This window comes from Acinonyx jubatus, chromosome C1, assembly GCF_027475565.1.
Source record: "Acinonyx jubatus isolate Ajub_Pintada_27869175 chromosome C1, VMU_Ajub_asm_v1.0, whole genome shotgun sequence".
Lineage (NCBI taxonomy): Eukaryota > Metazoa > Chordata > Mammalia > Carnivora > Felidae > Acinonyx > Acinonyx jubatus.
The window spans coordinates 1,262,028-1,289,705 of NC_069381.1; the positions used below are offsets into that span (position 1 = coordinate 1,262,028).

A 27,678-nucleotide genomic window follows, 5' to 3' on the forward strand; every position below is an offset into this window, starting at 1 on the left:
GGCGCCACGCCAGGCCAGGTGCCAGCCCTGCCCTCCACGCCCAGATCATCGACCCCTTCGTGGAGGTGGAGGTCATCGGGCTCCCCGTGGACTGCAACAAGGAGCAGACGCGTGTGGTGGACGACAACGGTGAGGCCCCGGGGGCCACAGGGGAGGGCCGGGCGGGGGCGCCCCTGGTCAGAGCCCAGTCCCCAGGTTCTCCCGGGCCGGGCCGCCAGCCCCCGAAGGAGGCGAGGGCCCAGGTGGCCTCCGGGCTGGACCTGGGGTGGGAGGTGACACCTCCTCCCGGTGGCCTCTAGGATTCAACCCCATGTGGGAGGAGACCCTGGTGTTCACGGTGCACATGCCTGAGATCGCGCTGGTGCGCTTCCTCGTCTGGGACCATGACCCCATCGGGCGTGACTTCATTGGCCAGAGGACACTGGCCTTCAGCAGCATGATGCCAGGTGCGCAGGGGGCCAGCAGGGCAGGGAGGGCAGAGCCCGGGCCAGGGCCCCCTGGTATAGAGACCAGCATCTCCTGCAGAGCCCAGTGTCCCCCATAAAGACACGCATCCCCTCAGGCCAGTGTCCCCCCACAGGCCACCACCCTCCATAGAGACCGGTCCCCCCACAGCCCAGCATCCCCCATAGAGACCGGTCCCCCCCACAGTCTAGCACTCCCCCTAAAGACTCGTCCCTCCAACAGGCCAGCGTCCCCCATAGAGACTGGTCCTGCCCACAGGCCAGTGTCCCCCCACAGTCCAGCGTCCCCCATAGAGACCGGTCCCCCCACAGGCCAGCATCCCCCATAGAGACTGGTCCCCCTATAGGCCAGCATCCCCCATAGAGACCGGTTCCCCCCACAGGCCAGTGTCCCCCATAGAGACCGGTCCCCCCACAGTCCAGCGTTCCCCATAGAGACCGGTCCCCCCACAGTCCAGCATCCCCCATAGAGACTGGTCGTGCCCACAGGCCAGTGTCCCCCCACAGTCCAGCGTCCCTCATAGAGACCGGTGCCCCCACAGGCCAGCATCCCCCATAGAGACTGGTCCCCCTGTAGGCCAGCATCCCCCATAGAGACCAGTCCCCCCACAGTCCAGCATCCCCCATAGAGACTGGTCCCCCCCCACAGGCCAGTATCCCCCTTAGAGACCGGTCCCCCCCACAGTCCAGCATCCTCCATAGAGACTGGTCCTCCCCCATAGGCCAGCATCCCCCATAGAGACTGGTCCCCCCACAGGCCAGCGTCCCCCAGAGAGACTGGTCGTGCCCACAGGCCAGTGTCCCCCCACAGTCCAGCATCCTCCCTATAGACCGGTCCCGCCCACAGGCCAGTGTCCCCCCGCAGTCCAGCATCCCCCATAGAGACCAGTCCCACCCACAGGCCAGTGTCCCCCATAGAGACCGGTCCCCCCCACAGTCCAGCGTTCCCTATAGAGACCGGTCCCCCCACAGGCCAGCGTCCCCAATAGAGACTGGTCCCCCTATAGGCCAGCGTCCCCCATAGAGACCAGTCCCCCCACAGTCCAGCATCCCCCATAGAGACCGGTCCCCCCACAGGGCAGCGTCCCCCATAGAGACCGGTCGTGCCCACAGGCCAGTGTCCCCCCGCAGTCCGGCATCTCCCATAGAGACCGGTCCCCCCCACAGACTAGCATCCCACATAGAGATCGGTCCCCCCCACAGGCCAGCGTCCCCTATAGAGACCGGTCCCCCCCACAGGCCAGCGTCCCCCATAGAGACCGGTCCCCCCCACAGGCCAGTGTCCCCCACAGGCCAGAGTCCCCTGTAGGTCAGCTGAAGCCAGGACTGAGCTTCTTTCTGTGAGTCGGTCCCTGCCATGGGTGGGCCTGGAGACACAACAGGGAGCTGAGGAGGAAGGTATAAGGCCAGGCACACTTTGTGGGCGGGATGGGGGAGGGGAGCCCAGTCTGTGGGGTCCCCCAGGCCCCAGGAAGAGAAAGAGGTCGTTGCAGGACTGAGTGATACCGGAGGGCTTCCTGGAGAAGGAGCCCCCAGAACTGGGCTCAGGGGTTGTACTCGGGGCCCGGGACCTTTGGGTAGAGCGCGGGGCGGGGTGACCGTGGCCTGGTTGTTTCAGGCTACCGGCACGTGCACCTGGAGGGGATGGAAGAGGCCTCTATCTTTGTCCATGTGGCCATCAGTGACGTCAGCGGTAAGGTGAGTGCCACCCGCAGGGCCATCTGCCCGGCCCACCCCTGCTCCCACCCCGGCCCCGTTGCCAGGCTGTCGGGCCTGGTGCTTACTCCTCTGGGTCTGTGTCTCCGCCTGCAAAATGGGCGGTAGGGACACCCGACCCCGGTGTCCCGGGGCCGCTGCAGGCACCAGGAACCGGACACCCTGGCCCTTCCTGGGCACCCCTGCCCCCCCACCCCCCGTCTCTCCTAAACCTCCTCACTCCTACGTCTCAGGGTCCCCGCTTCTCCATCCCTCTCTGGAGGGTGTCTGCCTGGCCCTGCCCCCCACCCCGCATCCCTGGACGGGGCTCTCACTCCATCGCCCCAGGTCGCGGAACCCAGGGCGGCCCCGTTCTGTGCTCCGGGCCCAGGCAGGGCGTGCGTGTGGCGGTCCGTCCGGTGTGCGTGGGGGGCCTGCGTGGTCCCGGCGCTGTCTCTCTCCTGCCACCTGCGCGGCCCCGCGGCACCACGGGCCGCCTGGCTCTCGCCCGTCGTCACCCCGTCCGTCTGTGGCGTGTCTGCCTGTCTCCGCGGGCCCCGCGCCCGGCTGTCGGCGTCTCACAGCCTTCGCTCTGTCTCTTTGGTCTTGCAGTGAGCTTGCCTATGTCTAAAGTCTACTTTTAGAAGGACAGTCCCGTTAGGAGCTCGAAGGTACCCCAGCGCCGGGGCGGCGGAGCCCGCCCGCCCCCCCACTGCATGCTCAGGCCGCCCCCATTAGCATCCGTGATTCCCGATAGCATTTTGGAGACTGTCAGCTCATGCGACATGGATCGTGCCGCGGCTCTGGGGTCCCTTGGGCCATGTCCAGCCACAGAGCAGCATTTACGAGGCAGGTCCAGGACTTCCAGCGAGGCCTCCTGTGCGTGGACCCCTCCCGGCCTTCCGTTCCCTCCTCCGTCCGCCACCCCGTGTCCCCCGCCTACCTCCGTGTCTGGTCCTCTGGCTTTGAGCGCCCTGCCCCCCTGCCCCCGTCACCCTCCCTGCCCTCGCCTTTCCTCTCCGCCCCCACCCTCCACGTGCTCCCTGACTCCGTGCGCCCATCACGTCTGGGGTGGGGTGGGGTGGGGTGGGGTGGGGTGGGGAGGCCCCAGGGACCAGGAGCTCGGAGCTTGAATCCTGGACCTCCTTCTAAATGGCTTTGCGGGCAACTTCGCCCAAATTGCACTAGATTTGGGATCTTGAATCGGGAAGCTGATTCAAGTGCTGGCCACTTTAACACCTCCGCCCAGACGTGCCCCTGTGTCACTGGGGAGTGGTGGCTGTTGTCGGGGCCTCTGCATGCGAGGACCCCTCTGGCCTCTGCACTCTCGACACGCAGCCGCCGGCCTCTCCGGCGTTGACCCGGGTACTTGCCGGCTGGTCCCGGGGACCCCCAGCTGCCCTCCTCGGGCGGGGAGGCTGTCGGGAGAGGCCTCGTGGGGACTTCCCGGGCCCGGCTGTCCGGGAAGGCCCGAAGCCAGCGGCAGTTCAGGGAACGCCGAGCCGGCACGGGGCCTGGCCTTAGGGCTGTGTGAACAGAGAGCAGGGTGAGGCTGGCAGCGGGGCAGGAAGGCTTCCCGGAGGAGGCAGCAGGTCCGAGGAGTGGGCCGGGCAGGGCCCCGGGAGAGCAGACCGCTGGCCCGCACCCGGCTTTGCTTGCTTCCTCAGCCTGTGGCGCCCGAAGGTGGGGGCGGACGTGAGCCTGGCGGTGTCTGCTCCCGTGGGGTTTTCTCCCCGTGTCAGGCCCACCCCACGGGCCCTGGGCCAGCCTGCTCCGCCACAGCCGGGGGCTCCGTGAGGGGCACACGGTGTGGGCGCAGGATCCAGGGTCCGGGGAGAACCCTGGGGGGGCCTCTCCGTCAGGCCGTCGCCGGGCCCGCCTGTCCTGGGACCCGTCCACCCTCCGGCGGCGCCTCCTGGTCTGCGCCAAGGCCGTGGCAGCTGCCGTCCCCGGAAGGGGCGCCCTGGACACCCTCTCCCGCACCCACAGCCCTGAGCGGCACGCGCCCGACACGCTCACCGGTGCCCTCGTCGGGCTGGCTCTTGGGCTGCGGCAGGCTCGGGCCCCGTCACCGCCTGCCGGAGCGTGCCGGGGGCCGGGCCGGCGGTCCCCGGTCCCCGGCCGCTGGCTACGTGGGCTCCTTCTCTTGCAGGTCAAGCAGGCTCTGGGCCTAAAAGGCCTGTTCCTCAGAGGCCCAAAGCCCGGCTCCCTGGACAGCCATGCTGCTGGTCGGCCCCCGCCTCGGCCTTCCGTTAGCCAGCGGCTCCTGCGGCGCACGGCCAGCGCCCCGACCAAGAGCCAGAAGCCGGGTCGCGAGGCCTTCCCGGAGCTGGTCCCGGGCACGCAGGACCCCGGCTCCGAGGGGGAGGCCCGTGACGTGGCGGCCCCCGGCCCCGGCCCCGCTCTGGAGGCCTCGGCCCCGGAGGAGCAGGGCAACCGCAGCCCCCGAGGTAAGGCGCCGGTGGGGAGGAGCCCGGCGCGCGGGAGTCTGGCCCAGGGGCGGCCCCCTGGTGCGCCCGAGGGCCCCGGGCCCGCCGGGATGGCCGCCGCCTGCGTGAAGTGTGTGGTCGGCTCCTGTGCCGGTGAGGACACCGAGGGCCCGCGGCCGGGACGGCTGCCCGGCCCGGGGCCCGGGGCCGGGCGCGAGCCCATCAGCCAGCAGCCCCGGGCCCGTGCGGACTCGCTGGGGGCGCCCCCCACCGCCGCGGGGAGAGGCAGAGGGGCCCGGTGGCAGGGTCCGGGCGGCGGCGGCGGCGGCTCTGTGTCCTCGGACTCCGGCAGCCTGGGCGGCCCCGAGCTGGCCCCCCGCTGGCCCGAGGGCGCCCGCAGGCAGGCAGGGGCCCTGCAGCGGGAGATGAATGCCTTGTTCGTTCAAAAGCTGGAGGAGATTAGGAGTAAATCCTCCACGCTCTCCGCCGGTAAGACCTGACGCTCCTCCGCGGCGTCCTCTGTGCTGCCCCCACTCCGCCCCTTGGCATGGCCGGGCCCGGAGTCTGCTGCGCTGCCGCGCCCAAACCGCCGCCTCCGTGTGCTCGTCGTGGCTTTACTTCCCGCTGCTCCCTGCTTGCCCCGGGGCCCCCGTAGCCCCCAGCACCCCTTCCCCAGCTGACTGCGACCTGCCCGCGCAGATTCCCCCCCCACCCAGCCCCTCAGCGGCCAGGGAAACGAGAGCAGGTCTGACCACAGCTGCCTCGGGGGCTGGTTGCCCCCCTCCCCCCCTCAGTGCCCCCATGACCTGGCTGCCCTGGATGCCCTTCCTAAGACCCGGGGGGAGCTTCCAGCCCCCCTCGTCTCCCTCCGGGGCCGGGCCGCGGGTGTCCGGCCCCTGACTCTGCACCGAAGGCCTCCGGCGAGTCCGGCGTGGGTCGGTGGTGCCCTGCAGAGCGGCCCCCGACGCCCCTGAGACCCCCGGACGGTGCCCAGGGTGTCGAGTGGAGTAGACGGCACCTGCTCGGCCCTGGGGATTCATTTATGGCCTGAGCCGCGCTGAGCACCGGCTGTGACTGGACCCCGGCCTGTGGAGGGGCTGAAAGCTGAGCTGTCCCCTCCCCGCCATCCCTGCACCCGCCCAGCCTCGATGTTTGTCCACCGGGCAGCCCCACCCCTATGCTGACCACCCTGTTCTCCTTTCTGTCCCCACGCTGCCTCTGTAGTTAGGGACTGAGAGCAGCCGAGTGCCAGGTAATGGGGCCCGGTCCCCCGGTCCCCCGTGCACCCTGTGCCGTCCCCGGCCTGGCTTGTCGGCCGGGCCCCGTGGACCCTGCCCGTGGACACAGGCCCGTCTGCCCACCACCCCACCCCCCCCAGCCCCAGCAGCGGCAGAGCCGGAGGGCAGGGTGGGGGGCAGCTGCGTGCCCACCGAGGGGCCTGGCTGTTGGGGGTCCTGCGGGCACCGTCCCTGGGGGATGAGCCCGACACGCTCCTCTCCTCTCGTCCACAGACACCCGCCCTTTCTCCGCGCAGAGGCCGGGCTCCTCCCTCCGTGGCCTGGAAACCATTGCCGAGGAGCCAGCCCCGGGCCCCGGCCCCCCACCTCTGGTGGCTGCCCCCCCCAGCCCCTCCCCGGGAGGGCTGCCGTGCCCGTCGGGACCTGCCGCCGAAGTGGCCAGCCCCCCTGTGGTGGCTCTGGGAGCTCCCACGCCCTTCCAACTCAGGACCCAGAGCAGAGGGGACACGGAGCAAGCCCCAGAAAGCCATCGGCGGGTGTACAACGGTGGGGGCCCAGGGGGAGCCTGCGAGGGGGCCCCCGGCAGCCAGACGGTCAGAAGGGCTGACGGCGATGGGAAGGTGCCCCCGGAGATCCCGGGCGGATGGCGGCCCCTGGCCGGGCCCTGCCCCACCGTGTACTCAGACGCCACGGCTGGAGACCGGCTATGGCGGCGGCTGGAACCGGGCGGCCACCGAGACAGCGTGTCTTCGTCCTCCAGCGTGTCCTCCAGCGACACGGTCATCGACCTCTCCCTGCCGGGCCTGGGCCTGGGCCGTGAGAGTGTCTCCGGGGCTCCAGCAGGACGCCTGCCCCTGCGACCCTGCTCGGCCACGGCCGCCCACCTGGACCTGCCTGCTGTGACCAAGAGCAAATCCAGCCCTAACCTGCGGGCTGCCAGCCAGCTGCCCACGGCGCCGGAAGAGCTTCAGCCCCGTCCGCTGGCCCCTAGGCCACCCTGGGGCCGCCTCCCCCTGGTAGGCCTCCGGGACTGCCCTGCAGCCGCCAAGTCCAAGAGCCTGGGGGACCTGACTGCTGACGACTTTGCCCCTCAAGTGGAGATCCTGGGCCGAAGCCTGGGCCTGGCGAGGGAGGGGCGGGCGGTGCGGGGGGCGCGACGGGACGCCCTGACCGAGCAGCTGCGCTGGCTCACGGGCTTCCAGCAGGCTGGTGACATCACCTCGCCCACCAGCCTGAGTGGCGCTGGGGAAGGGGTGCCTGGTGCCCCCGGCTTCCTGCGGCGCTCGTCCTCCCGCAGCCAGAGCCGCGTGCGCGCCATCGCCAGCCGGGCCCGGCAGGCCCACGAACGGCAGCAGCGGCTGCAGGGCCCGAGGGGACCCCCAGGGGAGGAGCGGGGCACCCCGGAGGGCGCCTGCTCCGGGGGCCAAGGGGGCTGCGGGGACGTGCTGGCCCCCTGCAGGGGCTCCGCGGCCACCGGCCTCCTGCTCAGACTCTGACGGAGGCTCAGGGCGGATCGCAGCTGCCCTCGCCTTGGCCCTCCGTCTGCCACCCCTCCCCCCATCCCCGGGAAGGAAGCGGCCTCCTGGTCTCAGGGTCTGGGGGCATGTTTCCTGACGTTAAGATACACAACAGAGGTATTTAAAATTTAAGAGACAAAGCTTCTGCTGCATTAAAATGGTGCCCAGTCCTCTTCCACTTGTACCTGGTTTTCTGCAGTGCGGGGGGGGGGGGGGGTGGTGGTGCACAGGGGCGCGGGAGGTGTAGGTGAGCACGGGCACAGAGGGAGCGGACGCGCGGGGCCCCTGGTGCAGGGGCGCGGGTGTGGCTCCAGGGAATGCTCCTTCTGTGCCCAGAGCTGCTGGTTCCCTGCCCGACGGCGGCGGGCTTGCTCTGCACAAAGCCTCCTCTGGACACCCTAGACTCCAAACTCGCGGACACAACTCCACGCCCACGCCTGCTCGGTGTAGGGTGGCCCACCGCCCCCGTGACCGTGAGCCAAGTGTTCCCGGGCCGTGGTCTGTGCGAGAACACCCCCACCTCTGTCCACAGAGGGCTTCGCGGACTGGCACCCTAGGGCAGGGGCCTCGAGGCTCCAAGACGTAAGCCCTGCTCCCTCCCGTGCCTCCAGTCCCACTCTTGGACAGGGACCCCAGGCCAGAGGACCGCCTGGCTGTGGGGGCTGCCCTGCCCAGAAGGGAAGATACAGGCACTGCTCCTTCCCTGGAGAAGCCAGATGCTGGCTAGGCCCCAGGGGATCCGTGCCCGGGCTGGCCCCCCACCCCCGCATCTGGCCCCTAAAGAAGCCACCTGGGGTGCTGGGGCCAGCAAGGATCGCTGTGACAGGCGGTGCCCTTGAAGCAGCAGGCCGTGGGCTTGGCTGGAGGCCGCGCGACTCACCACCAGGATAAGTCTTGCCGTCTTCCCGAGCAAACCCTCGGGAAGGCGGGTGTGCACGCTCTCCCTCGAGGTGTCTGTAGGCCCCGGGGCCCCACACACCTCCCCAGATCCACCAGACCCCTGGGAACCCTGCCCCCGCTCAGGCACGGGGTGCATTTTCGTGGGAAGTGCGCCCCACGGCGAGAAGCAGCACCAAGGCAGGGCACTCAGGTGTGCCTGGCCTTCGGGGCCCCTAGAATCTGGGGTGCAGTGAAGGCGGTTCTGGACCAGGGGTGGGGTGGGATGGCTGCTGGGGTTCCCGGAGGTGGTGTCCCGCCTGCTCACGAGAAGCGGGGGCCAAGCCTTGTCCAGCCCCGCGTGGGCCCTGCCCGCCACACACGGCTACCGTCTGGGGGCCGGGCTCAGCCCCCGGGAAGCCCAGGAGGGGGGCAGGTACCCCCGGTGCCCCTCCTGAGGGCCAGGCTGGGTGGGCGGGAGGGCCCGTGGGGGCGTCCTGACGTCAGGCCGAGCAGGGCTCTGGCCGGACGTCTGGAGGCCTCCCAGGTGTCTGCGCTGGGCCCCCTGCACCAGGCAGGCAGGCACTGCGCCTCCACCGGGAAGCAGGGGACGAAGGGCAGTTGGGCTGAGGGGCTGGGGGAAGCCGCACGGAGGTGGCCACAGCCTGCTGCAGGGGTGCCGGCGGGGAGGTGCAGGGCTGGACTGTGGTGCAGTCGAGGCCGGGGGACCCTTGTGGGGGATGGGGGTTCATGGGGACCACCTACTGGCCTGGGGGGACCCGGAGGCTGGAAGCCTGTGGGGCCACAGTCTCGGCTTTAGCAGAGGAACGGCTGGGAGCCGCTTGCACATGGGGCTGGGGGTGACACGTCTGGGGGTCACCAGGGGGGCCTGCAACAGTGGGGTGGTCACGGCCCCTGAGCGTGGAGGGTGGGAGACGGGGCAGGCCACCCTCCAAGGCGGGAGCCCCGCACACCCTGATAGAAGGGTCATCTCACCGGCATCCCCTTGGGGCCCAGCCCAGAGGCACCCACCATGGGTGGCCCAAGGCCACGCGGCGTGATCGGCTCTAAGCAGGAGTGTGCACGGGCCCCCGAGGGCTCTCAAAGGTCCTCCCTGGATGCCAGTCGAGTTGGGAGCGCCGCCCGCCCTGTCCCCCTTGTGCCCAGTGGGGCTGGGGGCGCAGAGGGCAACCTTGTCTATACAGACACACCAGGGGGAGTCTCCTGGCCCCGGGCTGGGGTGGGGGTGGGCCACGGCCCACAGGCCACAGCCAGCCCAGGGGCTCGGGGAGTAACTGAAGGGAAGGGCCCGCTCTCGGCCGCCCCGGGGACGGGCTCTCAGGACCCCTGCCCGCACCCCTTCTCTGCAACCACACAGCACAGGCAGGGGGCCGGGCCCGCTCTACACGTTCTATTTGGTGCGGACCCCGAGCCTCTGGTGACCTGTTGGAGACATGTGCATATATTTATATCTATACGTACATATGTGTATATATATATATATATATATATATATAAAAGATTATTTAACAGTTAAATATATTCCAATACGAACGTCTCACTGGACAGAGTTGCGTCTCCCGCCACGGACGCGGCAGCATCGTAGGGACCCCGACGCCACACGCGCCCACGCTCCCACCCGGGCGCACCCGGCTCTCAGTCACAGGTGCGTGACATAAATATCCCGATCGGAACTCGGTCTCCCTGTTGTGGTCGAAGTACGTTCCCGACGAGCGGAGGAGGGTGGCGGGGCGGGCGCCTCACTCGGCCGGGACCTCGTACTTGAAGATAACACTGAAGAGCCGGCCGCCCAGCCGCTCGGCCAGCCAGGGGTTCTTGATCACGGCCAGCTTGAGGCTCTCGCAGCGCAGGGCCGCGTAGTAGTTGGTGTGCACGGCGCGGCCCATGCCCTCGATCACCACCAGGTCTGCGCCTCGCTCCCGGACCAGCACGGCCAGCCCCTTGTCCAGGCGGCTTCGGGGAGGAGAGGGGCAGTGAGGCGGGGCGGCGGGCCCTCTGCCCCTGCACCGAGCGGCCGCCGCGCCCCCCCCACAAGGGCATCCCACCCTCCGGGGCCTGTGGCGGGAAACTTGTGAGAACCGGGCCTGAGAACGCTTTTCTATGTGTGGCACTCCAAAGGCTCTAACTCCTTTCCGCGTCACGCGAACTCCCCCTTCCTGCGTGGTTCACGACGGGCCCAGAACAGGGAGGAGGTCGATCCTCGAGCAACGTCCCTCCCCCGGGGCTGGCTCCCGAAGGCCGGGTTCTCTCACGTAGGGTCCCCGGGGGCAGAAAGCAGCAAGGCGGAGACCCAGGCGTCTAAGGGCATGTGGGGTGCCCGCAGCCCCAGCCGCGGGGCATCTGACCCACCAGCCCACGGCGCGGCCGGGCCGCGGCCAGTCCCGAGCCCACCCTCCCGGGTCCCCGAGGGAAGAAGGCTGCCCAGACCGAGGGCTCCAGCCGCACTGGTGACCCCTGCTGCCCAGCTCGTGCGCCGGGGGCCGGGGTGGGTGAGGGGGTGCCTCGGGGGTACCTGAGGTCCAGACACGGGGAGCTGGAGCCCGTCTGCATCAGCAGTAGCCTCTCCTCTTTGAGCGCCGAGCTGCGGAGCACAAGGGGTTGGCTGGCGCCCTGGGAAGCTCCCACCACGCCCCCGCTTCTCCGGGCAGGGCCCCCCGGGCGCCCGCCCTGCTTACTGGACGACGGGGTCCATGGCCGCGATGCGCTCAGCCACGATGAGGGACTCACAGTACGTCACGTCATTCAAGGCGGGTCCCGAGTTGCACGCCAGGATGACCTACGGCGGGACGCCCCGAGCTTTGTAGGGACCTCGGCCACCGCCCGGCACCGAGCCAGCCTCTGCTCGCCCGCCCACCCGGGGCTGCCGGCTGGGAGGCGCAGCCCCGGTGACCTCGCTGCTCGGTGGTCTCCAGGAGGGCCGGCTCCCGGTCGGAACACGGACGGCCCCGGAACGGGCAGACCCGAGGTCCGTGACAAGCCTCACCTGAACCTACCTGGCCCGCACGGAGGCCACGCCGACGCCAACCCCCACCGCGAGTGGAGGGCCCAGGGCAGGGGTCCCGACTCGGCCCAGACGCTCACCTCCGTCCCTCTAGAGAGAAGCTCCCTGACAAAGGGGAAGACTCCCAAAATGACGTCTATTCCACTGTTATCTGCGAAAATTAAGGCACATTTGTGAGGGGGCCCCTGTAAGACAAAACCAGGACGTTCAGTTGGGAACAGGCGCGTCCAAGCGTTCCAGACACCTCCGTACTCCACACTCCCCGAAGGCCGAGGCCGAGGGCTGCTGGGTCCCGCGGGCGTTGGGGTGCTGGGGGCAGGGCGCCCGTGCCTCTTCCAGGACTGCGGCCCCCGTGACCTGCGAGCCGAGGCCGGCCGACCTGACCAGTAGAGCCTGCGGGACTCAGGCTGGAGCAGGGGGCGGTTAGCTGAGACCCGCAGCTCGGCGGCTGGGGGAGCGGGCAGGGGCCCTCAGTGCACTGCCCCGGGGCAGCCCCGCGCCATCTCCAGGGCCCCTCCCCGCCTCCCAGGGCAGAGGTGGGGACAGCTGTACCTTCAGTCTCTGAAGCCACTTGCCGTAGGAGTCCACGAGCCACGGCCGCTCTGCGGGGCAGGGACACGGTCAGCCGCGTGCTCGCGGGCAGGCCCCCTCCCCCGCCCGGCCCCGGGCAGCCTACCTTGCAGCTTCGACTTGGCCTCCTCAAAGCCGAACTGGGGGTCAGATTCAAGGACACTGTGTGGGGAAGAGAACGAAATCACAAAACACCCAAACCTCAGCTCACAGCATCCACGCAGACCCCGAGCAAAGCCCTTCCCAAACCCGTGAGCGTTGCCGTGACCGGAGCAGTGACGTTCCGCCGTCGGTTGTCGGCAGAGTGCACGGGCCCTGCGTCGGGGACCCGCTCGGCAACGGGTGGGGGGGGTGGGGGGGGTGAGGTCCTGAGTCGGGGGCGACCTCGGGCAAGGCCCCGGGTCGGCGCCGGCTCCCAGCCCTGCCCAGCACACGCCTCGACGTGCCACCCAAAGGGAAGGACGGGGACAAGGGTGAGGGAAGAGGCAGTGACTCTTCTCAAAGTTGGAAAGGACGCCGTGGGTGCGACCAGCGAGAACCACACAGAGGGGACAGCGGGTGGGAGACAGGGCGCCGGGCACAGGGCAAGGCAGGGGACGGGCATGCCTGCTCCTTCGGGAGCCCCAGGAAATCACCCTGGAAGGCTGGGTTTTGACGGTGACCCCAGACCGAGAGCCCAGGGTGCTCTGGGGGCCGGGGCACGTGCCCCCACCCGAGTCTGCAGACTCCTTCACGAGGCACCTCCGTTTCTCACTTTCAAACGTCAACTGTTAACTCTGACTCTGGGGCACCAAGGGTCTGGATCTCTGCCTCAGGGCGCAAGCCCATACCTGGTAGATGCCAGTGAGCCGGTCCCCGCGGCTGTGCTTGGGGGAGCACAGCCCACAGAACCGCCTGTCATTCCCGGGGCCACACGTGACCGGGTGAGGGGGTGGGGGGACAGGACGGGCAGTGGTCCTGGGCCCAAGCTGGACCGAGCAGGCAGGGGTGGGGCTGATGGGAGGCCGGAGGGCGGCACCTACTCAGAGACGGCTTTCGCTCCCCAGTCGAAGACGTTCCCCGCCAGCAAGCCTTTCACCAGGGCCAGCTGCCTCTCCTCCCAGCCCAAGGCGTCCAGACAGCGGATCACCCTCGGGAAACACTTCAGTGCGACCCCGTTTTCCTTCTGCTTGACCTGTGGGGACAGGCGGGCGGCTGGTCGGGAGCGACGGCGCGGCCCTGCCTCCCGCAGGCCTTCGGCGGACCGGGCAGAGGGAGGGCACCCGGCTGGGGACGCCGTGGAGAGCGTCACCGGGAACATCGCTGTGAACCGGCTCCGAGGGGTCGCGCACTCAACACGCCACCATGGGAGTTCACGCCAACCAAGCCGTTAGAAACCGCAGATTCAGAGCCGTGCAAGGTCACGGCGTGGCCCAGGGCAGGGCCAGGGAGGGCCGCGGTGGAAGACGTGGACCCCCACAGGCACCCGGCGCCCCGTCCCGAGACGCTCCACCCGAGGTCAGGGGGCGGGAAGCGGTGTGCGGCACGGGCCCGCGCACAGGGCCTTCTGGTCAGCGTGGCCCGTCTAGGCCGCCCGCCAGGCTCCGGCCGGCTTGTCGCCCGTGAGGGCACAACTGGTGTCCACGAACGCTCTGAGGCGGCGAGCTCCCGGGGCCGGAGAGGCGGGCCTCCAAACCTCGGCTCTGACAGGTGTCGCCGCCCGCGTCCACCCCGCACTCCCGGGGAACAGCCGGGCCACGCCCCTGCTCCCCGCTGGCCGTGTCCCCCTCGCGGACGCCAGTCCTGCACGGAAAGGCGGAACTCACTTTGGAGTAGGGGTCCGGGAAGTTGAACTCATTCAAACAGTGCTCCCTCGTGTCCAGAAGGCTGCGCACGGTCAGCGTCCCGTAAGCACTGGGGACGGGGCGGGGAAAGGGCGGCTGAGCGGATCTGACGGCCACGCACGCTGCCCGAGAGCGTCCTCACGGGGGGAACTGAGGCGGCCTGGCCCCGCTGGGCGGCCGAGCGGGCGGGCAGGGGGGCGTGCACCGCCGCACGTGTGGCCCCAGGAGCGGCCGTCGGGAGCCCCGGCCCTCGCGAGCGCACGTTCCCAGGCCGGGCCCCCAGCGCACCGCGAGGCGGCCCCGGGCAGGGGACACTCACAACGGCTGGTGTCGCAGCGTCTGCAGCTTGCGCCAGTATTTCTGCCGGAACTTCTCCGCCCGCTCGGCTGCGTCCACGGAGCCCGGCTGGCTGGCCACGGCGCGTTTCACCACCTGCGAGCACGGGACGGTCAGCACGGGCACGCGCTGCCGCCGAGCCGTCTCCCGGGTGGCAACGGGGCCACCCGAGCTCCCACCATGCCAGGGGGATGGGTGGCTCGGGGAACCGTCCTTGCAGGCTGCGGGGGTCTGGGGCAGGGCAGGACCCCTCCCTCTGAGGACCCCAGGGGCCCGAGGGGCTGTAGGAGGGACACATGCTCCTGGGGGGCCCCGAAGGGCTCGAGTCACGACTCTTTGGAGCCCGGAGCCCGATCGCAGCTGTCCCCTGACCCCCGCGCGAACTGTTTGCGCTCTGGAGAGACGCGGTAGCCGGCACGGAGGCGGGGCGCATTCGTACGCCCTCACTGAGGACACGTCCCAGCTCGCCGACGAGCCACTAGGAGCCACGTTTTTACCTGGGAAACGTGATTCACCCCCTCAGGCTCACACACGCCTCCGGTGGCTTCCGGGAGACGCCCCCTCCTCCTTCACCACACCTGTCGCTTGCTGCATGGGTGCCCGGGGCCTCCGGCGCCTACGAACTCCGAGCCGCCCGTCTCGACCCCAGGGGCGCCCGGCCCGCCCCGAGCCCTCACCCCGTCCAGGGCCTCCTCGAAGCAGGTGAGCCAGTACTTGCGGGCCAGGGCGTCGTCCGTGAGGTCGACCGTGTCGGGCACGTAGGAAGACGGGTCCAGAAGGAGTGGCAGGTTGGCCAGCGGCCTCTCCAGCCGGTCCATCTCCAGAAGGTCGAACTGGAAGGACGAGAGGCGGCGGACGCGTCAGCCGCGAAGTTCTAGAAGACCGAGGCGCCTCCCGCCAGCCTGAGAACCAGCTCCTCGGCGAGAACGGAAGGGGCGCGGGGAGGAGACCGCTGCGGGTGCAAGCGGACAAGCCCCTTCTTCCCGTCCCCAGACCCCCGCCCGTGGCCCCGCTCAGCCACGGCGCCCTCCATCTGGCCGGTGGCCTCAGCCACGCACCCCAGATCCCAAGTCTGCCCGGCCCCCTTCCTCCCTCCCTCCCCCGTGGAGTTTCCTGGGACCCCTGCGGCGGGGGCTCCCACACCAGCCTAAGCCCAACCTCACACACGACCCCCAGACACGCCGGCCGTATGCTACTTGCACGCGTTGTCCCACTCGCTGCCCCGCAGGCCCTGGACCCGTAACTCCCCCGTACGGGGTCCACGGCAAGGCCACCGGGACCCCGTGGGGCAGGCGGTCCAGGCCCCTCACTGGCTCCTTTGTCTCCGCAGCACGAGTCTGATGCCAGTTTCGCCGGTATCGCCGAGGGGGCCCTTTATGCCCAACGTGCTACCTGTGGCCACCAGCGACGAGCAGGCCAGTGACCCAGGGGTTTCTGGAGGAGCGGTCACTCAGCCAGCCAGGGCTTTGGCTTACGTTGTCAAGACCGAAGCTGGTGCTCTCCCGCACACGCGAGAACCCAGCACACGCCTAGCGGCCCTGTCCCCGCCTCTAGGGAGTGACCCACCACGTCGCCAAACACCGGGACGTGGCTCTGGTCTGCCGGCGGCCTTCGGCCCGGCAAGCCTGGGGGGTGACGGGCAGGCGTGCTCTGTGCCGGGGCTTCCGCACAGGAAGGGCCGCCACGTGGGGACTTTCAGGATGTCCCGAGTGACAAGTTCAGCGTGGAAACAGCTGGCATTTTCCACGCGAGGAAAGAAAGTGGACCATCGCCGACCTCGGGGCCTCGGCCCGGGCTTCGCGGGCCCTCCTGCTACCTGGACCCGGAGCTCACGCCTCAGCCTGGCCTTGCGCCCGTAGCCTCCGCAAACCCAAAGCGATGACCTGGCCCCTCCGCGCTTCGGCCTCTCCCTCTGCGAATGAGGGTCTCTGTCCCCGCCTCGCAGGGCCACAGAGACCCAGCACAACAGGCATGCGAGGCGACAAGCACGTGCCGCGTGGGGACGACCGGCATCCACATCAGGTCTGACGCGGGGATTTCGTGCTCGCTTATCCATTTGGTTTTACGATCCCTAAGGCGGGAATCCACATCGCCCCTCTACAAATCAAAGATGCAGAGACCCCTTGCGAGCCAGTTGCTGCTCCGACCAGGCCCGGGGTGTGGGAGCTTTCTCTCCGGGGAGGCTACGATTAGATCACATGCGTCCCCACGAGGCTTACGCTAACTAGTATGAGAATCTGCGTCCGTGACGGAAAATCAACTTTGCGTCCAAAAGGCCAGCAGCCTGGTCCTGATGGAGACATTCCGACTCGTGTGCCCAGACTAGTTGTCCGCACTCGTCCAGCTGGCTCTCCAACAGGGCGCCCGAGTTCTGGTAACTGCTCAGTGAGTTACCAGAGCGACATATGCCATCTGGGGGGTGTCCCCAATAAGCCTGCGATGTCCCCCAGGATGGGGCCATGATGGTAGCGTCCTCTGTCTGGCTGACAACTGGTCACACAGGCCTCTCCAAGTGGGGACTGAGGGATGGGCAGGAAACCAGCAGGGAACGCAGACTCTGTTCTTTTCTACCGCTTGAAACCATCAGGCAGAGAACGCAGTCTAGAGAAGGGCCCGTGGGGGGTTCTGTGGCTCTGGGTTGTGAATGGTGCCACAATTCTGGGGAAACACACTCTGTATTCTGCCTGCAGACACAGGGGCTGGACTGCACAGTCTCGGAGGCTCCAGAGGGATGTTTGGAAAATGCTAAGAAGAGGAGGGAAGCAAGCCCCGCTGCCTGTCTTTTGTCCCAGAGTCTTGGCCTGCTCAGTGGCCGGTCTGCACTGGAGAGGGTCTCTCGGAACCTGATGACCCCACCAAGGACCCCATACTCACAGTGCCGCTCCTCACCCGCTGTGTTGGGCAGAGCTCCGGGGATGAGCTCATCAGCCCAGAGCTGCCGGCATAGTTTTCTCCCCAGCTGTACTGGTTAGGGTCTAGGGAGGGAGGGACCGGGTGTCACTCAGACCCCAGGTGGCCCGACCACCATGGGAGGTCTCCACAGCACAGGTGGCCTGGGGTTTCGTGCTATGCTACCGTAGTCCCTCTCACTGGCACTGAAACCCCGTGAGATGATACCCGTACCCTTCGCGGCCTCTTAAAGCCGCCTGCCCCGCCCTGCCCCATCACATCCTGCAAACGTCCTTGAAAAAGCATGGCCCGGCCGAAGAGACGCAGCTTGGCAGACAGCAAGGCGAGAGGCGGGCAGAGGAGGACCACGTGCCCCTGGCCCCTGCTCGGAGCCGTTTTCACCCACCAAGACCCTTCCCCGCCAACCCAGGGTCAATCACGTGGCACGTGAACCCACAGGTGTTGCCTCCCACCGACCCCTCGGAAAGGCGGCAGCAGAGGGAGGGCCGGCCCCTCAGGCTCGTGACTCCCAGGGACGGTGAAGCTGGTGGGCGGGGCCTCTCCCTGAAGGTTAGAGACCCACTCCCAGGGCCCCGGTGGCCTCTCACCCCCACCTCTCGCGGCACAGGCCCTGCCCCACCCTGAAGCGAGCACGGGTCCCCCCACGGCTGCTCCACTCACTGTCTTGCTCTGCTCCTTTGAGAAATGCTCCGATGGCTCCCAGGTAGCCTTCGTGTCTCAAGAACAGCGCCTGGACTTCCCCCTGCCATGGCAAAACCCCGCCTGAGCTGACCTCCAAGTGACACCTGGGCGGCCCACACAGGCGGTCTCTGTACGCGGTGGAGGTTTCCTGGACAGTCTGCGATGCACTCGTCAACAAAACCGCACTCGGTGCGGAACCTAGACGCTTGGCATTTGCGAGTAACTCCTTCCGCAAATTAACACCCACCCCGGTCACTCCACTCGAACGACACGCGTCTCAAAGCTTGTCTGCAGCCCGCGCACGGTGGAGACGGCCCCAGAGGCTCGCTGCTGGCATCACGCCCAGCCCAGGGAGGGCCGTGGCGCCCCAGGCGCGGGACGCGGGAACTGGCCAGAGGAAGGGAGGCAGGAGCCCAGGAGAAGCTGGCGGGGGCGCCTCGCTTCTTGGCTGCCTGCCCCGGGCCCCCCCGGCTCCTGGGTCGGCTGGTTTTGAAGACGTCGAGGGGCCAAGCCGAGTACCCGGGAAGAGCGGAGCCCATGGTGCCGGCACAGGGAGGGAAGGAGGGAGGGAGGGGGCCCCGCACCTTGGAGAAGAAGTTAATGCTGTAGGTGATGGTGCGCATGGTGACGGGGTGGCCCCGGATGAAGAAGCCGCCGAAGTACACCCTGTCCAAGCAGTGCAGCTTCGCGTACAGGCAGGCGAGCTGCCCGATGTCGTTGCTGATCATGTGCAGCAGGCTCTTGGCCATGTCCTCCTTGGAGAACTCTGGGAGGGCAGAGGCAGGGCGCCGCTGGGCGAGGCCGGGCCCGCGAGGGGGCCGCAGGCGTGGGGGGAGGGGGACGGCGGCGGGGGGGGGGGGGGCGGCGCACCTTTGTCGGCAGCGGCCGACTTCCCGAAGCTACTGGCGATGAGGTCGCCGCTCAGCCCCAGGGTCTGGTGGGCACCCCCATACACGTCCTGCACCAGCATGTCCACACTCGTGTGCTGGCCCTTGGAGGCCAGATGCAGCAGCTCGTCAAACTTCTGGGGGGACAGGGCGGATGGAAGGGGGTGGGGTGCGGGAGCTGGCGGCGTCCCCACAGCCCAGGAACCAGCCCCGCGCCGAGGAGCCGGCAGTGGGCCGGGGTGGGGGTGCGGCGGGCAGGGCTCCACGGCCACCCACCCGGGAGGGGGGAAGCGGGGGGGGGGAGGGGGGGACTCTGGGCGCCCAGGCTGCCTCCCGCAAGGACCAGGCACACGGCCAGGACCGGGCCGCGGAAGGAGCCGCTTCCACAGCGACACCGGCCCCTGGCCGCCGACCCTCTCCTGAGAAGGCGTGGGAAGTGGGACTCGACGCAGAGCCGGAGCGTCTTCCCGCGGCTGTCGGGATACCTTTGTTTTGGTGAGCAGAGCCCCGAGTCCCCAGAAGGTGCCACCTCCGATGGAGCTGCCGCCAACCCACTCGAACCTGTCCTCCGTCTCCACCTGTGGCGGCAGGGCAGGCGAGTTGCTGAGGGGGGCCGGCCACCGCCCACTGGTCCTGGCGATGCCCCAGACGCGGGGGCGGGGGGGGGCGCCATCCTGCAGGCCGAGCCTGGGCCGCCTCCCCACGGCAGCCCCCACTGACACTGCACGGGTGCTCCCTGCCCGGCCGTCACGAGTGGTCCGGGGAGCCCACCTCACCTTCACAATGGACACTCCAGAGCCGATGTTGACCAGAAGGTACGGGAAAATGTCGGGGTGATTGGTCTGGAAACGGAACTCGGGGTCGGAATCTTTCTGATACGCGAAGGCCTCGTGTGGGATGTTCCTCAGCACGAAGTTGCAGCCCTTTATCAAGCAGGTCATCACGTCCTCCTTGTCCACTCTGCAACGGAAGGAGCCCGGCCACTGAAAACAGCACGGGCCACAGAAGGCGCCTCTGCTGCAGCGCGGGGTCCCTCGTGGACACGCCGCCCCGGCCCGGCCACGCTCAGCTTGCCACTCGGACGCACATGGCCCTCAGAAGCGCAACCGGCCCAGCCGCTCCGAAGGCACCTCCCTCCCCCCGCCCCGCAGCCACCACGGCCACCGTCATGGCCTGAGCGGCTGGCCCTCTGCCGGCTCCGTGCGCAGGCGGCTAAGCCCGCGCGGACCTCTGCGCCAGCACGACAGGGAGCTGTGCCGCACAGCCCGGCCCCCTTCCTTCCTTGTGCCCCCTTGGCTCCCCCCCCAGCCCTCCCCCGCCCCCCGGGGTCCGGCCGCCAGAACCCTCCCACCGGCCCGCCCCGAGTCTAGTCCCAGCACAGGGCGGGGCGGGTGCGGTGGTTTCAGAGCCCGCCCCCGAGAACCAGCCGGCGGCCCCCACTTACTTCAGCCGCAGTTTTTCTTCAATGAGGTCCTTGAATTTGTACGCCCCGCCCCCGGTGGCCTGGATGACCTTGGTCTCAGTGTTGACGAGGTGGTCTTTGATGAAATCCAGACAAGCTTCAATGTAGGTGTTCTCGAACTTGACGAAGTGCAGCCGGGCAGTGACCTCCTCCTGGACTGAGATCTCGTAGGGCGGCTCGTGGTCCTGCTCTGTGTCCTGGGGATACAGGTTGGGGGTCTGTGTGTGCATGCTACCCTTGGCGGGAGGGGGAGGGGGAAGACGTGGGGATGAGGCCCCGGGACCATGAGCAACACCACCCTTAACGCTAAGTTCAGGCCAGAGGCAGCTCAAGGGCAGGGGCGGGGAAGGAGCCGGCTTCCCAGGCAACAGGAAGCGGCCGGAAGTGCCTCCTGAAGGGTCCTGGACGGTGGGCGGGGGGGGCTGAGCTGGGGGGCAGGGAGGGGTGTTGGAGGCAGGGAGGGGTGATGGAGGCAGGGAGGGGTGTTGGGTGCCTCCTGACGGGGTCCTGGATGGAGGGGGGAGCTGACCTGGGGAGCAGGGAGGGGTGTCAGGTGCCTCCTGACGTCCTGGACGGGGGGTCCTGGGAGCGGGAGGGGTGGGGCCGGAGGGTGGCCTGCGGGGCTAGTGGAGGGAGGGTGTTGGAGGCAGGGAGGGGTGTTGGAGGCAGGGAGGGGTGTTGGGTGCCTCCTGACGGGGTTCTAGGATGGAGGGGGGAGCTGATCTGGGGGGCAGGGAGGGGTGTTGGAGGCAGGGAGGGGTGTCGGGTGCCTCCTGACGGGGTCCTGGATGGAGGGGGGAGCTGAGCTGGGGGGCAGGGAGGGGTGTTGGGGGCAGGGAGGGGTGTCGGGTGCCTCCTGACAGGGTCCTGGACGGAGCGGGGGCTGAGCTGGGGGCAGGGAGGGGTGTTGGGGGCATGGAGGGGTGTCGGGCGACTCCTGATGGGGTCCTGGACGGAGAGGGGGCTGAGCTGTGTGGGGGGGAGGGGTGTCGGGTGCCTCCTGACGGGGTCCTGGACGGAGGGGGGCCGAGCTGGGGGGCAGGGAAAGGTGTCAGGGGCAGGGAGGGGTGTCGGGTGCCTCCTGACGGGGTCCTGGAAGGAGGGGGGCCGAGCTGGGGGGCAGGGAGGGGTGTTGGAGGCAGGGAGGGGTGTCGGGTGCCTCCTGACGGGGTCCTGGATGGAGGGGGGAGCTGAGCTGGGGGGCAGGGAGGGGTGTCGGGTGCCTCCTGACGGGGTCCTGGACGGAGCGGGGGCCGAGTTGGGGGGCAGGGAGGGGTGTTGGGGGCACAGAGGGGTGTCGGGCAACTCCTGATGGGGTCTTGGACGGAGGGGGGCCGAGCTGTGGAGGGGGAAAGGGGTGTCGGGTGCCTCCTGACAGGGTCCTGGACGGAGGCAGGGCTGAGCTGGGGGGCAGGGAGGGGTGTTGGGGGCAGGGAGGGGTGTCGGGTGCCTCCTGACGGGGTCCTGGACGGAGGGGGGCCAGGCTGGGGGTCAGGGAGGGTGTTGGGTGCCTCCTGACGGGGTCCTGGACAGAGGGGGGAGCTGAGCTGGGAGTCAGGGAGGGGTGTTGAAGGCAGGGAGGGGTGTTGGGTGCCTCCTGATGGGGTCCTGGATGGAGGGGGGCTGAGCTGGGGGGTAGGGAGGGGTGTCGGGTGCCTCCTGACGGGGTCCTGGATGGAGGGGGGCCGAGCTGGGGGGCAGGGAGGGGTGTCGGGGACAGGGAGGGGTGTCGGGTGCCTCCTGACGGGGTCCTGGACGGAGGGGGGCCGAGCTGGGGGGCAGGGAAAGGTGTCAGGGGCAGGGAGGGGTGTCGGGTGCCTCCTGACGGGGTCCTGGAAGGAGGGGGGCCGAGCTGGGGCGCAGGGAGGGGTGTGGGAGGCAGGGAGGGGTGTCGGGTGCCTCCTGACGGGGTCCTGGATGGAGGGGGGAGCTGAGCTGGGGGGCAGGGAGGCGTGTCGGGTGCCTCCTGACGGGGTCCTGGACGGAGTGGGGGCCGAGTTGGGGGGCAGGGAGGGGTGTCGGGCGACTCCTGATGGGGTCCTGGACGGAGGGGGGGCTGAGCTGTGGGGGGGGGAGGGGTGTCGGGTGCCTCCTGACGGGGTCCTGGATGGAGGGGGGTCGAGCTGGGGGGCAGGGAAAGGTGTCAGGGGCAGGGAGGGGTGTCGGGTGCCTCCTGACGGGGTCCTGGACGGACGGGGGCCAGGCTGGGGGGCAGGGAGGGGTGTTGGGGGCAGGGAGGGGTGTCGGGTGCCTCCTGACGGGGTCCTGGACGGAGGGGGGCCGAGCTGCGGGGCAGGGAGGGGTGTTGGAGGCAGGGAGGGGTGTCGGGTGCCTCCTGACGGGGTCCTGGAAGGACGGGGGCCGAGCTGGGGGGCAGGGAGCAGTGTTGGGGGCACGGAGGGGTGTCGGGCGACTCCTGATGGGGTCCTGGATGGAGGGGGGGGCTGAGCTGTGGGGGGGGGAGGGGTGTCAGGTGCCTCCTGACAGGGTCCTGGACGGAGGCAGGGCTGAGCTGGGGGGCAGGGAGGGGTGTTGGGGGCAGGGAGGGGTGTCGGGTGCCTCCTGATGGGGTCCTGGATGGAGGGGGGCTGAACTGGGGGGCAGGGAGGGGTGTCGGGGACAGGGAGGGGTGTCGGGTGCCTCCTGACGGGGTCCTGGATGGAGGGGGGCCGAGCTGGGGGGCAGGGAGGGGTGTCGGGGACAGGGAGGGGTGTCAGGTGCCTCCTGACGGGCTCCTTGATGGAGGGGGTTCGAGCTGGGGGGCAGGGAAAGGTGTCAGGGGCAGGGAGGGGTGTTGGGTGCCTCCTGACGGGGTCCTGGATGGAGGCAGGGCTGAGCTGGGGGGCAGGGAGGGGTGTCGGGTGCCTCCTGACAGGGTCCTGGACGGAGGGGGGCCGGGCTGGGGGGCAGGGAGGGGTGTTGGGTGCCTCCTGACGGGGTCCTGGATGGAGGCAGGGCTGAGCTGGGGGGCAGGGAGGGTTGTCGGGTGCCTCCTGACGGGGTCCTGGATGGAGGCAGGGCTGAGCTGGGGGGCAGGGAGGGGTGTCGGGTGCCTCCTGACAGGGTCCTGGACGGAGGGGGGCCGGGCTGGGGGCAGGGAGGGGTGTTGGGTGCCTCCTGACGGGGTCCTGGATGGAGGCAGGGCTGAGCTGGGGGGCAGGGAGGGGTGTCGGGTGCCTCCTGACGGGGTCCTGGAAGGAGGGGGGCCGAGCTGGGGGGCAGGGAGGGGTGTTGGAGGCAGGGAGGGGTGTCGGGTGCCTCCTGACGGGGTCCTGGGTGGAGGGGGGAGCTGAGCTGGGGGCAGGGAAAGGTGTCAGGGGCAGGGAGGGGTGTCGGGTGCCTCCTGACGGGGTTCTGGACGGAGGGGGGCTGGGCTGGGGGGCAGGGAGGGGTGTCGGGCAAGGAATCCCCCCGGAAGCTAGGCCGATGTGCACGAGCAGCAGAGGGAGGGCAGCCGGACAGTGACAGCGCCCGCCCAGGGCCCCCCCGAGGCTCACCCTGCCCGAGGACTCGAAGGAGCGCACTCTGGCGACCTTGTGCTGCACGGTGGAGTAGTAGGCCAGCTTGGTGAGCGACCCGCCTGCAGGGGGACACGGGGCAGCAGTCAGGAGCCGGCGGACGGGAGCCCAGGCTCGTCGGTCCACGCGGCCTCCCCCGCCACACCGGCTCCCATGCCTGCCGTCACTTGGTGCGAAAACCCTGCGGGCCACCGACCGGAGGAAGGGAAGGAACCGTGGGGCCCAAGCACTCGGCCGTCTTTCAAACCGGGCCTGAGACTGCCCGCTTCCCCTGCGCACCAAGTCCTCGAGAAGAAAGGAGAGCGTCCTGTTTCCGGGAGGCCCTGGAGATCACTAGTGGTTTCGAAAAGTTGTTTCAAACCGTGGTCTTGAAAATGACCCAAAGGACAAAGCTAAGAAGGGCACGGCTTTCGCCGACAAGTACGCTTGACTGTCCGTGGTAACACGGGTCGGGGCGGAACCACTACGAGGGTATTTTCCCAGAGTGCACCGGCAGAGGAGGGGCCTGTCTCACCGGGAACGTTCTAGCAGCCCACCCTCTCCAAGCTCGGGGCTGGGGGCCTCACGGGGGCAGCAGGGTCTCCTCCCCTCGGACCGGATCTCGTGAATACCACCAGGAAGCCCCAACACCAGGGAGCAGAAGAGGCCTTTATTTGCCTGAAACACGTTCAGGGCCAGTTAGAGAGACACCCGAGCAGTCACTTTCAAGGGTAAGCTCTGGGGAGTCAGAGGTGGCCTTGGGGAGGCGTCAGGTGGATTCCCGTAAGGCCCGCGATGGTGGTGGTGGTGGGGGGCAGCAAAAGGCTTGTCGCCACAGCCACAGAACGGGTTCGTGTGGCCAGCGCAGCCGGCGGGACGCCCTGTGTGAGGACGAGGCTGGAGGCGATCTCAGAGAGTTGCTTTGTGATGCTGTCCCCAGGGAGCATGTGACAAGTCAGGAAACATCTGGAAAAGGCAGGTATCAGAGGGCCGCGACTCGTCCAGGTAACGGATCTCAATCTGAGAGCGGCCGCCCAGAACCTGCCAGGCAGTGTGGACAGGGCCTCCCAGGGTGCCCTATGACCTGCCCTTGTCGGGCCACGGTCAGCACGCCCGCTCACAGGCTTCCTCTCGTCCCCAGACCGTGGGCTTTAAGAAGCAGGACTTGGTCTAAGCCTCCTTATCCCTCCTCCCTGCCCTCAATCCCCACCTGGCCCGGAGCGGCTTTCACTCCGTGAATAAACACGATAAACCTTAAACAGGCGACGCAAAGGGAAGAAGATATATTTTGAGACTTGTCAAAAGTTACTGTGAACGAGACCCCGGATCACAGAAGGTCCAGTTTCAGATCGTGAGTTCTTTACACGAGGTTTACATCACAGCCAAATACGAGGTGTTGGGGCCTGCTGGGGCTGCGGTAGGGGCAAGTTGTTCCGTGTGCCCCACACCACGCACCCCAGTGGGGCAATGCCCAGGAGCCAAGCCACGTCTCCGTGCCCCCCGTCCCCCCCAGGGGGACAGCGAGTGGGGACGTGTGGAGCGGAGTGTTCAGCCTGAACCAGAGGAGCTCACAGAGCAGGATGGCGGGTGCCCGGGGAGAGCAGGGGAGCCCGTCTGCTTGCAGGATCCCTTGGATTTAGTGACTGCCGGCCACAGGTCCTGGCATGTCACACCCGCTAAGTGCAGTGACCACGCTGGTGGGGGCACACAGTGGCGGACATCAAGGACACTCCAGTCCAGCCCGCACCCCACTCCAGGGCCAACGGTACCCGGACTGACATCAGCCCACCCATGTCCCTCCACCAGCACCTGAGCCGGGACCCCCCCACCCCCAGTTCATCCAGACCCACAGGGCCGGGCGCAGGGCCACCCTCTCCTCCGCCTTCTTGGCCAGTCCTTCCACCGTGGGCACCGGGTCACTGCCCCCTCGCCCTTGCTCTTCACCCGAGGGACCTGTCTGCTGCCCAGCAGAGACTTGAAGTCAAGTCAGCTTTAAGCATGTGTTCGTAGACAAAATGTCCCTGATGCTTTCGAAGCAGGGAATCTGCTTGGCTGACACGAGTGTCCGAGAGAGGAAGAAGCTTGCCAAGAACACAGAGCAGCTGAGCTCTCCTGGAGCAGGAGGCTTGGGTGAGGGAAGAGGAAATGGGAGAAGCCTGTTTTTAAAGCCAACTGCTGACAAGCACATGCACTTGTGGGTTTCCGGGGTGAGGACCCACGTCCGAGCTGTGATCTCCCACCAGCCGCACAAACACGTGGTCTGTCCTCAAGAACAAACACAGGACTCAGACCCCGGGGGAATCTTCAAAGAGGGGAAGGGAACACTGACACTGGAGATATCCCTTTGAGTGTCCTTCTGCCCAGGAACCCCACCTGGGTTTGGCGCTGGAGGGCAGGCCACTGCAGGGCCCCTTGGAGCCACGGCGCTCCTCTCTCGACTTCCTTCACCCTGTGGCTACGAGCTGACCCCTGGGAGCCACAAAGAACATCTCAGGGTAACCCAGGGCGAGCCATTTTTCAGCTGCACTTTCAGGAACGTTAAGTGCCAACCTGTTCCCAGGGCGCAGAACCCGGGTTTAAGTGCAGCCAAACAAAGTCGGAAACGTCAGGGCACACACCTGCCTGGGCTCCTGTCACATCAAGGCACAGGTAGGTCTCAGAAGACGGGCGGAGCAGGGACTCCAAGCTTCCCACTGCCAGCCCGGCGTGCAGTCAGGCGCCAAGTTTAATCGGGTCCCCCGCTCGTAATACATCCTGCTGTACGCTGGGGTCCCCACCCCCCACCAGGCCTCCGGGCATCTCACACCTGCCGCCAGGTCAGTACCCTAAGGCACCGCCCCTCACAACCCCCACTGGCCTGCAAGGTGAGCACTGAGGACACTGAGGGTCCAGCCCACTTTCCACTCTCCCAGAGGACACCCTCCCCCACCCAAGCCGGAGACACCTCAGTGACTCTCAGCAGCAGGGGAGAGACAAGACCATCACAAGCAAATGGCTCCAAGCGGAAGGGCCCGGGGCGGGGACAGAAGCACGCCTGTCCCTTCTAGCATCACTAGCCAGCTTCAACAGGTCAGGCAGGGCTGCCCCGCTGCCCGGCTGCTTAGCCGCCTACACTCGGCTAGTGGCAGGCCCAAGCAAACCGAGGCCCCAGCCGAGAGCCAGCTGAGAAGGGAGCCGTGTGAGGCCACCATGCCTACTCCGGGCGCCTCGCCCAGTGAAGCTGCCCCCAGGAAACCTTCATCCCCTGCCGACGGGGGCAGAGCAGCCAAGTGCCGAGTCTTGACCAGATTCCAGGCCCCACCTGGCCGCTTACCAGCCGACCTCAAACAACTTAGTTCACCTATCTGACCTCAGCGTCCTCATCTACAAAAGGGGGCTGCTGGGAGGCGGCCGGCGCCAGCGTGGGATGAGGGTCTAGTACGGGCCTAGAGCAGGAAGGTCGGGTAGAGCCTGGGCGAGGCCCTGGGGTCACCCCTGCGGCCTGCACGGGGCAGGGAGGCTTCTGAAAGATGCCGGCAAGGGTCCCAAGGTCCACGTCCAGGTCCTCCAAACTCCCGCCAAATGTCAGCGGTCCAGAAGCCGAGGGCGGCAGCGGGAGGAGGGCTTCGGGCTGGGCCCAGACGGGCAGCCCGCCGAGGGTTCCCGCGGCCCCAGGCCGGGCCGCTGCCCACCCTCGGCGCCGCCCCAGACGGCGGGCCCCAGATCGCTCTCGTGGCTCGGACAGGCCCCGCCCGGCGGCCGACCCTACCCGGGTGGACTAACGAGGGGCCGCCGGGCCGCCCGCCTCTCCGCGCGGGACTACGAGGGCCGGCGTGCCCCGCTCCGGCCGCGCGGCGCCTGCCGGGAGCTGTAGTCCGGCTGCCGCGGCCAGCGTAGGCGCCGACGGCCCGCGGACTACAAGGCCCGGCAGGCTGTGCGCGCCGGCGGCCCGCGCCCCGCCCTTCGTCCTTGCCACCGCCCCCGGCCCGCCGGCTCCGCCGCCCGCGCCCACGCCCGCCGCGCGCCGCTCAGCTCCCGGCGCCCGTCCGCGGCTACCTATGTCAATGGCGAAGCGCTTGGCGTTCTCCAGGTTGCGGAAGATCTCGTCGGGGGGCAGCGTGATGCTCTTGTCCAAGCTGTCCCCGCTGCTCCCGCTGCCGCTCGCTCCGCACTCCGCCATTTTGAATGTGCCCGGCCAGCCTCATCAGCCATGGAGATATATGCGCATATATTTGACTGCTAAACGCCTCCCGCGCATATATTATGCTAATGAGGCACCCGGGCCCGCCCCC

General features: G+C 68.6%; 2 protein-coding genes across 5 annotated transcripts in view; one reads left to right on the plus strand and one right to left on the minus strand.

Moving 5' to 3' along the window:
- Positions 1–7,517, plus strand: part of PLCH2 (phospholipase C eta 2) — a 28,942-nt gene extending 21,425 nt beyond the window's left edge. Inside the window, exons 18-22 of the mRNA XM_053205717.1 lie at positions 45–129; positions 300–446; positions 2,083–2,162; positions 4,312–4,609; positions 6,100–7,517. Of these exons, the coding sequence (XP_053061692.1) occupies positions 45–129; positions 300–446; positions 2,083–2,162; positions 4,312–4,609; positions 6,100–7,322 (1,833 nt within the window). The 3' untranslated portion in view covers positions 7,323–7,517. The remainder of the gene's footprint in view (positions 1–44; positions 130–299; positions 447–2,082; positions 2,163–4,311; positions 4,610–6,099) is intronic.
- A 2,141-nt stretch (positions 7,518–9,658) lies between these two features.
- On the minus strand, positions 9,659–27,587 carry PANK4 (pantothenate kinase 4 (inactive)). 4 transcript variants are annotated; one of them, XM_053205701.1, is made up of 19 exons: positions 27,443–27,587; positions 23,408–23,490; positions 19,893–20,107; positions 19,225–19,408; positions 18,934–19,026; positions 18,432–18,585; positions 18,146–18,327; positions 17,541–17,622; positions 16,860–16,945; positions 14,648–14,803; positions 13,954–14,066; positions 13,617–13,704; positions 12,834–12,985; positions 11,918–11,973; positions 11,794–11,843; positions 11,322–11,426; positions 10,916–11,016; positions 10,753–10,821; positions 9,659–10,193 (listed from the first exon to the last, which is right to left on the minus strand). In XM_053205701.1, the coding sequence occupies exons 1-19, from the start codon at positions 27,564–27,566 to the stop codon at positions 9,980–9,982; spliced, it is 2,307 nt and encodes a 768-aa protein (XP_053061676.1). In that variant the 5' UTR covers positions 27,567–27,587; the 3' UTR covers positions 9,659–9,979. The 4 variants fall into 4 exon arrangements, 3 of the variants coding, with proteins under 3 accessions (XP_053061676.1, XP_053061671.1, XP_026916477.1); XM_053205696.1 differs by having other exon boundaries at positions 16,845–16,945; XR_008291472.1 differs by lacking the exon at positions 9,659–10,193 and having other exon boundaries at positions 10,747–10,821; positions 11,234–11,426; positions 16,845–16,945.
- Between the last annotated feature and the right edge of the window lie 91 nt (positions 27,588–27,678).

Excerpts from the sequence above, each read along its gene's own strand:
- PANK4 (XM_053205696.1), bottom strand. The coding sequence starts at position 27,566 with ATGGCGGAGTGCGGAGCGAGCGGCAGCGGGAGCAGCGGGGACAGCTTG. Across the intron at positions 18,328-18,431 it reads GTCGGCCGCTGCCGACAAAG|AGTTCTCCAAGGAGGACATG; the intron begins GTGCGCCGCCCC and ends CTGCCCTCCCAG. Across the intron at positions 10,822-10,915 it reads GCCATGGACCCCGTCGTCCA|CTCGGCGCTCAAAGAGGAGA; the intron begins GTAAGCAGGGCG and ends TGTGCTCCGCAG.